This window comes from Macrobrachium nipponense, chromosome 36 (assembly GCF_015104395.2).
Source record: "Macrobrachium nipponense isolate FS-2020 chromosome 36, ASM1510439v2, whole genome shotgun sequence".
NCBI lineage: Eukaryota > Metazoa > Arthropoda > Malacostraca > Decapoda > Palaemonidae > Macrobrachium > Macrobrachium nipponense.
The window spans coordinates 47568398-47580952 of record NC_087220.1 but is presented as its reverse complement, the minus strand read 5'-3'; the positions used below and the strand labels follow the sequence as shown (position 1 = coordinate 47580952).

Here is a 12555-nt window from a genome sequence, read left to right as displayed (position 1 = left end):
TTATAAATAACATAATTATAGTTTTTTATTCGTATTTTGATGCTCGATATTTGCAAGTCAGCAAAGTTTACAGGTACCTTGTCATAACATACTTTGTTATGTACATATATATAGCAGTACCTAAATTTCCTTCTTCTTCTCTAGATGTAGATACTAAGGTATATTTACCAATTGTTGATACTGTTTTATTGACATGTTGTAAACATATCATCATTGGTTCGTATTCTTTCAGTAAGCGTTGTAATTCTCCCAAATGTAATCTGGTCTGGAGACCATTTATTCCATTGTATTATACAATGATTGAAAATATTATGTTAAGAGTGTTCAAGCATTACTTTCTTGTTGTGGTTTATCTAGTTGCATTTTTTCTAAAATTTTAGTTACGACATTTATTTGCTTTTCCTTATAGGACATTAGGTGTCCAATGCACATACAGCCTTTTTTGTGAGTCTCTAGACTAGTGGTTTCTTTATTTCTATATTTTATAAAATTTCGTATAGTGTTTGTTAAACTCTCTTTTGTTATATTTCTGTTTTTGTTGCATAATTCGATGAAACATTCATTACATCCACATGTGTTCTTATGTGTCCTTTTTTCATTCACTTTTAGTGCACCAATTACTGGTGAGGGAGTAATCTCTTCTCCCTTCACATACTCATTTTGTCTATGGTGTTCTCCTCTATTATTTCTTATTGTTCTGGGTATTTCATCCAATTCTTTTATTATTACTTTAGGAGACAAGGGTATGTTCTTATTTTCTTGTCTGTGCACTTTTTGTGGATCTTTGGTCTTTACTTTAACTGATACCTCTCTAATAATTGTTGGCTTTTGGTTTTGGTGGAGTTCTCTCTAAAGGCTCTTTTTATCTTTAGCTTCCAGCTCATTATAATTGTCTTGTAATATTTCAGTTATGGATGTATTATTCTCATGTGTTTCCATTTCCTCCAATATCTCAAATGAATTTGAACACACAGTTGCACAAGTATCTTGATTTCTTGCTATATTAGTTTCTTGTAAAGTTATTTTTCCTTCTGATTTATCTATTGGGGGTTTGTTATTTGCTTCCATTTTTGTTTCATTCTTTGAGCTCATTGCAGCAGAGAACATTTGCTTCCTAGCGGGATCATGCATTCCTCTAACTCTCAACTCTAGTTTGGCTTCTCTTATTGGCATTCCTGATCTCTCCTGAAGTAATTTCAGTTCTGTATTGTATATATAGTACATACACTCCTTAGACCTAGCATGGTGATTTTGGCCACAGTTTACACATTTTGGTTCACCACACTTCCACTGCGTGGTATGTTTGTCAGATCCACAATACGCACAAATTGATATATTTCTGCAATTTTTCCATGTATGCCCATATTTACTGCAGTTTTGGCACTGTAGAGGTTTTGGAACATAAGGTCTCAGTTCTCTATTTTGGCCCATGATTTTAATTTTGAAAGGCAATTCTTGGCCTTCAAATTTTATTTTTGCTATTTTCAATGTCTTTTCATTACTTTGTCTACTGGTTATATTGTATACTTCACACTCTTGTACATTGTTGTACCTTTTTTTAAGGGAATCCAGCAAAATATTTTTCTCTATTGGCTCTTCATTTTTAGGAAGTACTACAGTACCCTGTACACTGTTCATATTGTCGTGCTTTCTTATCGTTACTTTTATATTGTCTATGTTCTTTATGGTTAAATAATTTTCAGATTGATTTTTTGTAGTGGTTTCTATTAACCACTCCTGTTCTTTTATTTGTCTAAATGACATTTCTGAGGTTGGGTGCCTACTTAACAAATAATTTTCCAATCTTAATGCTGATATTTTTCTGTCAGTTTCCAAAGTCAAGAACCTTGACCAACTTCCACTCCCAAAGAGGGAGTCGAAGTGAGTCAAGGTTGGGTCAATTCTAAATTTGCTTTTTCTTTGTGGCTTGTATGGTATTAAAGTTTTAATTACCAGCCTGTTCTTCATTACCTGGGTTTTCCTTAGAACAGTCCATTGCCATGCCAGAAGTCGTAGGGGTTTTTGTTTTTGTTTCCATATATATAAAGTTTAAATATTTCGTCCAGGATGAGATCCCTCTCACCAAGGAGGCCCAACTGGGGGAGGAGCAATACTGTTACGCTGTGGTAACTGCCCTGGGACACTCACCTGGATATACCCCATACCCACAGTGCCTTAAGGGTCGTCAGTCCCATGAGATCGGACCCAGCACTGTGGGCATGGCTTGACATAAAAAATTTCCCCTCGCTCGACCACGCCAGGTACTCTAGTTTTACGGGTGGAGTGGCATGCCGTCCAACTCCACCCTCCATCAAGTTAAAAGAGCGGTCAATTCAATACTCCAAAACCACGCCAAGGTCGTCAACGAAAGAAGGAGGAGGGAAGAGGGAAAATTTAGAGGAGGAGTAAAGGAGTGAAAGGTCCCAATGTTCAGTTGGATCCACAGCAGAGAGAGTAGGCATACAGGGGCATACTCTCTCTGCAGTGGATCCCTAAGCCCCCCACCTCGTCAAGGAGTTGGGATCAGGGGGAAAAGGTATGTATAATACCACAGCCAATGCCATTCATTCAAGAGGGCTTTCCCCTACAAGCATACCGCGTCCGGGTTGCCTATTGTGCTGTGCTTTGTAAGGTTTTTTTGCGCAATAAATTGTTTTCTCTCTTTTACCTGGATTTACCTGGATTCGGTGGCTAACTCTCTCTTTTTTTCTCTCTCTCACTCACTTTGGTCCTCATTTGACTCAGGTACCCAGTACTCATTTACAGCTGGTGAGCTGGGTCGACTGATGGAGTCAGACTGAGTGGGTACCTGGATGGATTTCCTGACAGTCAGAGATAGAGCAGGGAATAACTAGCCACCCTACTAATGATAGACCAAACTTTACATCCTCTAGAACTCAAGAGATCACGTTAGTACGTCGTGTTCTACCAAGCTGATGGAGTTCTGCCGGTGATACTGTGGCTTGTTATCTATGTGTCACCTACTCCTAGTCCTAGGTGCAAGTGCTAACCTGGCGGAAGCTCCTTGGAACGCCGTATTTAGTACTAGTCCCTCGAGGATCAACATATTAGAAAATACACATTTCTGTATTGTGTGGTCGACAAATTATATTTTTTAACGATATTAAGTACTTATTAACAAGGCGTCTCAAGGAGCTTCGACCATGTTTAGTACTAGCGCCTCTGAGTAGCTATGTGACGCGTAGATGACAAGCCAAAGTAGCACCGTTCTGCCATTCCTGGACTCACCCCTTAACCTTCATTAAACTGGTTACTTGTTACCATATGCTACACGCAAACACTCCTTGGAAATTACTAAAAGAAATCATTGTCCTTCCATTTGAACAATTGAAGAAAAATGTTCAATTTTTTCTGGCTTGTAAAATTTTTACACGATTCTTAAACACCAACATAATCTTCATAAGAAAACAGAGCATTAACGCTGGAATCGTTAAAAAGAGGGAAGCTTAGGTTTCTCGTTATGTGGATGTCTCCAAATAGGTTAAACCCAAGATGGCGGATGGCATCTGAACAGGAGCTTTCGATTTCAGTCAGTTCTTTGTTGTGGATGTAATGTCTCCACTTCTGCTGCTGCTCTGTGGAGTTCCTCCGGAGGCTGTATGTATCCTTCAGAGAGTCATTTTTGGACGTAGTTCTGTTCAGGAACCTATAGGAGATAAAGATATGGTGTTGAAATTATTAGGGAATTTATCGGTTACACGGAGATACTTGCTGTCAAACTGCACACCGAGCAGCAAATGTTGACGGCAAAATTTTCATACATAAGACTTTTAAAACTAAAATAACTTTAACGGCAAAACAGATCGTTCCTCTTTTGCCACCTTGCTGGCAAACTTTGCACCAAGTCAGTGTTGTTAGAAAAACTGACGTGATAAATTCGCAAGCTAGTGGGACACGATTTCAGTTTTTCCAGCTTTTTGGTGCAAAGTTTACAATTAGTTAGGTCTTGAAAAATGTCAGAAATTATGCCCGTCTGCATGACACAGCTTTATCGTTGCTATTGATTAAATCTGACCTTATGCCATCAGAGGCTCTTGCTATTGAAGCAACCCGAGTCAAACCCAGCTTTAACCAAAGAAGCTGAATCATGACGACAATCCACAGCACAAATTTTCATTTTTTTTTTTATATTTTTCGGACTACATCGGCAAATTCTTATATTTCAAATAAAAAAGGAGTTTTACCTGTTTATGGAAAAAAGAAATTCAGAAAACTAAAAACAATTGTTATGGAACATACCTAACAATCGAAGGCGGGAGTATCTTGTATCCTAAAAATTGAAGTATAGTCTTTGCTATCGTTTCCGGGTCAGCGCAAAGATCCTCGTATCTCACGGCTATATATCTGGAAATTATAATATTAATGATAATTAGAGTAATAACTAGAAAACTAACAACTGGGGTACCAAAGTCACTGCAAATTACTCACCAGAAAAAAAGAGCATCTGTCATTTAAAAGAAAAAAATTAGGCAGCTGAAGATTTGAGTAAAAGAAAATCTGAATTTTCACAATGAAAACACAGGAGTTACAAGGTATTTTCTAATCATATTTCACCGCAGTTTAACTAAAAACAAATCAGCAACAAATGTCCATAGTACAGAAACCCTTTTAGTACACCTCGAAACCACAGGTGTGTAGACTTAAACACTTCTTCTTGCCTGACCTTATTTTGTTGACACGTAGCTGTTGTTCCTCTAACTTTATAGTTTTTGGGATTTCATTTGCGTGGGATGTTGTTTTTGGTTCGTATAAGGAATCCTGTAGCCTTTCGTCCTCTGATCAGGCGGTAAGTATTTTTCCTTTGGTCTTTAGTGTGTGAACCCTACTCATTTTTATTTATTATTCTGCAAATGCTTTAACAAGTTTAACACAGAGACTCTACTTTACAATGTATAAGTTGTGATCAAGGTTAATGATCTCTATAATGGGTGACTTGGGAATATAGTGAAAGTGTTAACTTCCTGAGATATACAGTTGTTTTTCTATCGAGAGTAAATAATATTAATCTTGTCGTCAGTGATCACTATAGCATTATCATGAGATAACGTTATTAAATATATATATATATATATATATATATACTATATATATACATATATATATATATACATAATATATATATATATATATATATATATATAATATATATATATATATTTAGCCAAGGCCACAGGAAAAATAAAAGGAGTACCGAGCGCTTTCGTGTTATTTCAACACATTTTCGACGTACATTGTACCTCGAAAATGTGTTGAAATAACACGAAAGCGCTCGGTACTCCTTTGATTTTTCCTGTGGCCTTGGCAAAATATAGTCACGCGCTATTTAGTGATGTGTGTGTGTGGGTGTGTGGATGTGTGTGTGTGTATTATATATAGTATATATTTGTGTATGTGTATATGATGACCTCATTCTATCTTATTAGACATGCATAATGTTGCTGTTCGTGATACAACTCTCACAACAGTGTTGATAATTCAGAATTAACTAATTAGATAAAAGCAAATGCTCGTCACCTGTTTGGTATCGTCTTCCTAAGAAGCGGTCCGTGCTCCAGGTCATTCAGCAGACCATTGCAAAGGTTCTTGGGACTGACGTTCCAGCCAGCTTTCCAGTTCGAGATGACGGAGGCCCTGGGATCCCGGACGATGTGGACCACACGCAGGTTCAAATCCGGGTCCTGGAGTAAAGGCGGAAGCCACGACACTCTGGTCCGGATGGTTTTCACCAAGCGGATGGGCTCCCTCGAACAAACCCTCTGGAGACGGGCGGGATCGAAACATGGCCCTCCTGCGTGGCAGGAATTGAAATACGGGTGCCTGAAGGACTTCCTGCCACGGGCTCTGACGGCCTTAAACACCGGCCCCGTGTAGTTACACAGGTACAGCTCCTTCAAGCTCTCCACGGCTAGGGTCTGAGTGTGGATCCCCCATTGCTGGAAGTTGTAGAAAGGTTCGAAGTAGTAAAACACCCCTGGGAGGGAACTGAGGAGTCCTCCCAGGAAGCTTGAACCGCTTCTGCCCATAGAACTGAGTAGAAGTATGTTTTGGCTCCTGGAATATTCCGAGTTCTGGGTCTCATTAAGTGTTTCGTGGGAATGGGTCCTTATTTCCCTTCGCATCTTTCTGTGGTTTGCAGCTCGATTGCCTGGCCTGCGAATGCCTGTTGAGACCAAAAACACGCATCGTTGTCTGTTATATGGTAGGGAACTTGACTCGTAATCTTAGTAAAGGATCCTCACATCTTTCAAAACCATTTACTTTGTGTCTGACGAAGTTAACTTGAGAACTACCTATCTCACATTCCCGAAGAAAGAATATGAAAATGCAAGCAATCTTTCATCATAGTTAACACACTTTAAATCATATTCAACTTTAATATTATAATTATCTCTTCCTCAGAGCTTTTGAGTTACGATAATTCAGTATTATATTACCCTGATAGCAGTGATGGATTTAAGGGGGTGGGGCCACTTGGTCACGTGCCCCCACAAAAAAAAAACCCACCACATAGATATGAATAGAGCATTTTTTAAAATAAATCATTATTAGTAGCAAAAATTTGCTTAGTTAATGGTTATTTCATAATATATATATATATAATATATATATATATATATATAGATAAATATATTTATAATATATATAAATATATATAGGTATATATATATATATATATAGTGTGTGTGTGTATGCATAGATATATAATTATTGATATATATGTACGTTTTCAGATGAAATGGACCGTCATTTAACGTCATTACGTAGTTCCTTTGGTTTGTCTTTTATAAAGTTTACTCAAAAGTTATGGTAATTCTTGTGAACATTTTACTAGAAGTGGACCTCATGGCTGGTAACAAGTGATTATTCTGTATAACATTCATAATTCGTTTTAATTATTTCGCTGTAATGATACTGTAGCATTTTATCATAACACTGAGAATGAAACTGGACACATCTGTAGCACATATCATCACCATAATGATATCCATTGCTGTGCTTCTTTAGATAATTTGAATTAATTTAAGAAGGGTTAACTTTATTTCCCTTAAGATTATTTCATCGTAAACATAAAGATAAGTAAAAATTATTGAAAATTTCCATAAATCCACGTCACCACTATGTCCTTGTGGGATGCAGACTTATTCGGACCTTGGCTGATTCGGACCGTGGCTGATTCGAACCAGATTCGGATCTTAATCTTGGCTGATTCGGACCATTTGCGAGGCTGATTCAGACCCATACTAATAATTTTATATTATAGCAATGGATATTTCTATATACGCATTCCGTACCGTTCGTCCCCGCATATACGAAAGCCACCAGGAATTGGGGCGTCAAATGTATTTCGCCGTGTTTAGTACGAGCCCCTGGGGGTTAATTACAGTCGTCCGAATAAATATTACTTAAAATTCTTGTTCACGAGGTAAAACTGCATAGAAAAATCGGCCAATCATATGAAGGTCCGAATAAGCCTGGATAAAGGTCCGAATGAGCCTGTTCCCGTCCCTGTGCTAGAGAGTCAGGCAGACATACATACGCACACACACTGAAAGAGAGAGAGAGAGCAGAAGGGATAAATCATCATCATAATCGTGTGTGAAAATTCAAAAAAAATTAAAGGGAAATGTAATAGCACTCTGATTAACTTTGCTCCCAGATAAAAGGTGAAATACTTCGAGTAATAAGCATAAATCTGCCCCTAGAGAGAGAGATCCTACAGCCAGTCAACCAAAATCTGTCCGAGAGAGAGAGAGAGAGAGAGAGAGAGAGAGAGAGAGTACAGCCAGTCAACCAATAACTTACTTATATTATTTCGGAGTTCCAACGTAAGGAGTCCCAGGGCCACTATGAGCCCTACTGCCAAAATCCTCTGGCGCACCAAAATTCTCCTGGTCTTAGCGTAGAAGAACATTGAGAGCAATTTGCTGAAAATCATCGCACCTCAGGTTACCATCGACACAGCAGTCACTGTACTATGCTAATGGAAATTTATGCATGAAGCAGACTCATTTGCATTTGTGCCGTCGCTCTCCATCACTTCTTATTGATATTTTCTAGTCAGAATTTTGCACTAGTCTGTCCCTTTGAACGAGATTGATAAATGCATTTGAATTACGTCTACCCTCTTTGTAACACGTAGTATAACTGATTCATTTAATAAGTCTAGCTCAGAATTCCATGTATATTCCGCAATTCTATGTATATTCAGCAATGGTTTGTTGCCCGAAATTTGAAGTCCTTCCTTTGCCCAATATAGATTCTTTACGAGAACAGCAATGATTCACAATTAATGTTTTCCAGTTCAGTAGGAGACGCTACTCAGTTCACAGGTCACCCTAACGTTAACGCCTGGATAGAACGAATAGCAGTGGTGCCACAAGAGAGCTGGGGTTGGTGAGCATCATCCACTTGCGAATTTAACGCCAAAACCAGCCTCATTTACAGTGACATGGACACACCAAGTTAGTGGTTAAGGGTCACACCTGCGACGGCATTAGACACAGGTGAGGATTATTAATTAAACTTCTTTCTTTTTTAAAATTTGATTTCTGAATCATTTACAGGACTGGATGTTTGCCAATTCTCTTTGAAGTGGGACGAGAGAGAGATAGGTGGTTGGGGCGCCGATTTTGTGCTTGCGCTTTTGTCATATAATGATTAATATTACATTTATTAAGGAGTGACGTGACAGATGTTCAACTTATGTCAATTCCTAAACTAAATATGCATAACTCCTTTGCCAAAAGGGGTGTTAGGCCTATAGTCTTACTTTACAGACTAGATACTGTTCATATAGTTTATTCCAACTTAATTTCAAGATACCAATGACCTGCGTTGTAATTCATATTTTACAAGTACTACTTTCTGTCTTACTCCCAAGAATATCCGTCAGTTACGTGACACTCAATTGAGTGCTATTTGCAAGATTAGTCTTATTCCATCGTCAAACTCTATGTCGTCTCTTTCTTCAATATTCCATCTGTTTCTCTTTGTCTGGGTGGTACTTTTACCATCACATAGATATAATTATTTTTAATTCGAGAAATTAATGAATTATTCTATCGCAATCAAAATGTCTTTAGTTACTGTGCAAGCGATCACGATGACTTGACCAAACTGGTGAAACTGCTTCTATCACTATTCGAGGTGGAAAATGTTTGTGTTTGTTCTTTTTTGTGTAACAAATCTTGGTTTAATTACCAATGCAGGTCTTCATTTATGACCTAAGACTAATCATGTTAGAGGTTATAATCACTATACCTAGGTTAATCTAAGTAATAGTTGCGCGTTGGTTATTTCTTTGGAAATTGCAGTTTTCTATAGTATTTTGGTTGTTTATTAACAATTTAACGTTAGTTTTCTTGAGATTGGTTTGGCAGCCGATTTTATTGTTTTGTCCTTTTTTGTGGAACAATATTTCTCCAAATTAGTGAAAATTACCTTGCTAGCCCTTTCTCTCTTCTTTGGTTTGTTAACGAGACGCTTAAAGATACCTATAAGTATCTGAAATATACGCAGAAACCATGCACACAGGTACAACAGTCCTCAGAACAATAATATTTCGATATATATAATATATATATATATATATAGATATATATATATCTATATATATATAAATTATATATATATAATATATAATATATATATATATTGCACAAATTACTCGTAACAAAGTCGCATAAAAAAATTAAACGAGTGGATGAAAAGCAAAATGTTGACGGCATTTTTCGTCTTCGGTATAGAAACGTTATATGACGGGACATTCAATGTGGCCACCCGAGGTCACACACTTGGCAAGGAGATTGCCACTCCGTGTCATTGACGCTCTATGCTTATGACCCACTTCAGTGGACTGACCATCACGTTATAGTTCCCTTCCACCGTAGACAGAGGCGGAAAGAAAGTAGGGCAATGAAAGGAGAGCATCCTGGGATTATTCCATAAACACAGAGGGACGAAATTCATCTCTGATGAAACCTTGCCTCTCTCACTAGCAAAAAAGGGATAATGGACATGAATTAAAATAAACACTTTGAAGTAACATAAAGTAAAGTTAAACTAAATACCGAGTAAAGTAAGCAATTAAGGTAATAAAGCTTTGCACCACACAAACAGTGTAGTGTGCCCGCAACTGTTTGTGGAGTGAGCGCTTAGGAACCAGGAACCAGATTTTTCGCGGTCTTTAAATTTAATTTCCCATACAATTTCTTTATCATTGTCAAAATCAAACATGAAATAAAGATTTTTTGAATAATTAATCAAAAATTGACTGTTATTTTTAAATCTTGGCTAAATTTAACATGGCTATTCTTTATCCAGCAAACTCAACGAATTAAATATGTCAGTAATCGTTGAGTATCCATTATCAATCTGCGGCTCTCGTGTGATATCGACTGTTCACCATTGAGTGGCAGCAGGAACCGGGTGCATAAGCATTGGACTAATGTGATTTGGAAATTAACTTTCTACTTTTATAACTTTATATCGAAAGTTATTATGATTTCCTTTGATAAAGCACAAAGAAGTTTAGCATCTGATTAAATGCAGTATAAATAAGACACAAGTTGGTATGAAAAATTAAATAAAACGAAATTATTTGCCCGTTTTGCATTGGCTACATGGTTAAGCCTATTTCAATAATCAAGGAAATATATCTTCCCGCTTGTTATTTAATAACTGAATCGATTTTCTCAATTGTGCAAATTTTTGCATGTAGAACTGCGTTCAGGGTCGCATCAAACAAGTATTTTCATAGGTTTCCACCTTTTTTCTTTTTCATTGCACAAGTGAGACTATTCCAGTGTGTGAATATGATTAGTGAACATTATTTCAATTCGAGTATCTCTCTCTCTCTCCCAGGACCTTTTTATCTAGTCAGGAATAACCAGAGGCTTGTTTTAAGAATTGAGTTTCTTTGTGTTTATATATATATATATAAATTAGATATATATAATTTTATCTTTGTCTAAATAACAGATAATGACCCTGCATTGTAAGCCTTGCTGTGCCCGGAACTAGGCCTAGTCACCTGAGGCTGAAGGTTGAAGTAGTAAGAGCCTCTCTCGAAGATGGTGTTTTATGCTCGGTTTCACATGCTCTTTTTTTCTCTCATATTTGCTCCTTCTCTCTCTTTTGCTCTCGTTCTCCTCTGTTTTGCTCCCTTTATCTCCTTGAAGAATCTTTTTCCTCTTTATTTTGCTCTCTTCTCTCCCTGGAGAATTTTTTTGCAGTTATTTTTGCTCTCTTTCTACTTTTGTTTTGGGTATAAGAGTTTGCATAACTACTGTTCCGAAGTGTCAGAAATCACTGTGTTCGACCGGTGGCTACGACTACTGCTGATGCTAGGGGGTCCTAGGGTAAAGGACCCCCCACCCCGCCCTGGTAGGCACTGGCTGGCGATGGGGGTATAAGGGCAATGTCCCCCCCACCCCTTCCGCCCTAGAAGGGGACGGCTGGGGATTCATAGGATCGGTAAATAATGTTACGTTTGTGTCGTGGGTCGAAACCGAAGCCAAAGCTGGAGTAGACTCCGAACGGTCGGGTCCTATTAATTATAGAAGGTAGAATCAGAACTACCAACCACATCCAACTTCTCTGTTGAATCTAGGTGCATTCGTGGTTGATTATGTTTAATGTTACAGAGATTTTCCATTTATATTCTATTGATACTTGCATGGTTTTATGGATCTTCGATAAAATACTTTATAATACACTATGGTATTAAATATTTGTTTCCACATTGCTCGGAATATACATACATAATGTTGGTAATACTGTGTTGAACGAAAATTTCAAATTGTTTCCTTTCTATAGTTTGCAGTAATTACTATACTTTGAAATAATTACTATAACTGCAATTTTTTCTTATGATTGTTTTAAATATCATATATTTGATATTTGTGCATCATATGTTAGCTTTATTTTGCTTCCATTATAGAAAAAAAGTTTTTCAGCTACTTATTGTAGTTGCCAGTTAGTGAATTACGAACGAAATCCTCTGCAACTTGTAGCTTCACTTTTGGAACTTACTGTACGTTTCTTCAGTTTTGTTTGGTAGTAGTTCGTATACGAGGGGTGTAATACTACCTGACTGTACACCATGTATTGTACACATTTGAGCAAAAATCGAAGGCAGAGCTTTAAAGGTGCCATCAGCATAACAGTTCTCTGAATGTGCTAATATGTCGAGATTGTTCTGGGTTGCAAAAATTGATAGACGACCATCTGTGGGACCAGAGTCATAAGCAAGGAATAAATCTCCTTTGATGGATTTTGTAAACTCTTCTGGGATGACAAGATCGAGGCACCTATTAGGCAAAGCTATTAGGGCCAGCCAGCATTTTCCTTTGCTCCTATATTGCATCTAGTTCTTTTCATATTTGCTACTGAAGGGAGCTTCAACACCACAGGAGCACAGTTACTCCCATTGAAGCGCTTGATACAATATAATGTGGTGTATCTCGACTATTTCTTACACACGATTTCCCTTTCTCTTGGATTTTAGCAGCATCCATTTCAGCACCGTCTCTT

At 37.5% G+C, this 12555-nt stretch overlaps 1 protein-coding gene across 1 annotated transcript; it reads right to left on the bottom strand.

Moving 5' to 3' along the window:
• Nucleotides 1-3377: 3377 nt before the first annotated feature.
• Nucleotides 3378-6180, bottom strand: LOC135203322 (carbohydrate sulfotransferase 3-like). The gene is made up of 3 exons (XM_064233066.1): nucleotides 5536-6180; nucleotides 4261-4365; nucleotides 3378-3667 (listed from the first exon to the last, which is right to left on the bottom strand). Exons 1-3 carry the CDS (start codon nucleotides 6138-6140, stop codon nucleotides 3400-3402), a joined length of 978 nt encoding a protein of 325 aa, XP_064089136.1. The 5' UTR covers nucleotides 6141-6180; the 3' UTR covers nucleotides 3378-3399.
• Nucleotides 6181-12555: the final 6375 nt, after the last annotated feature.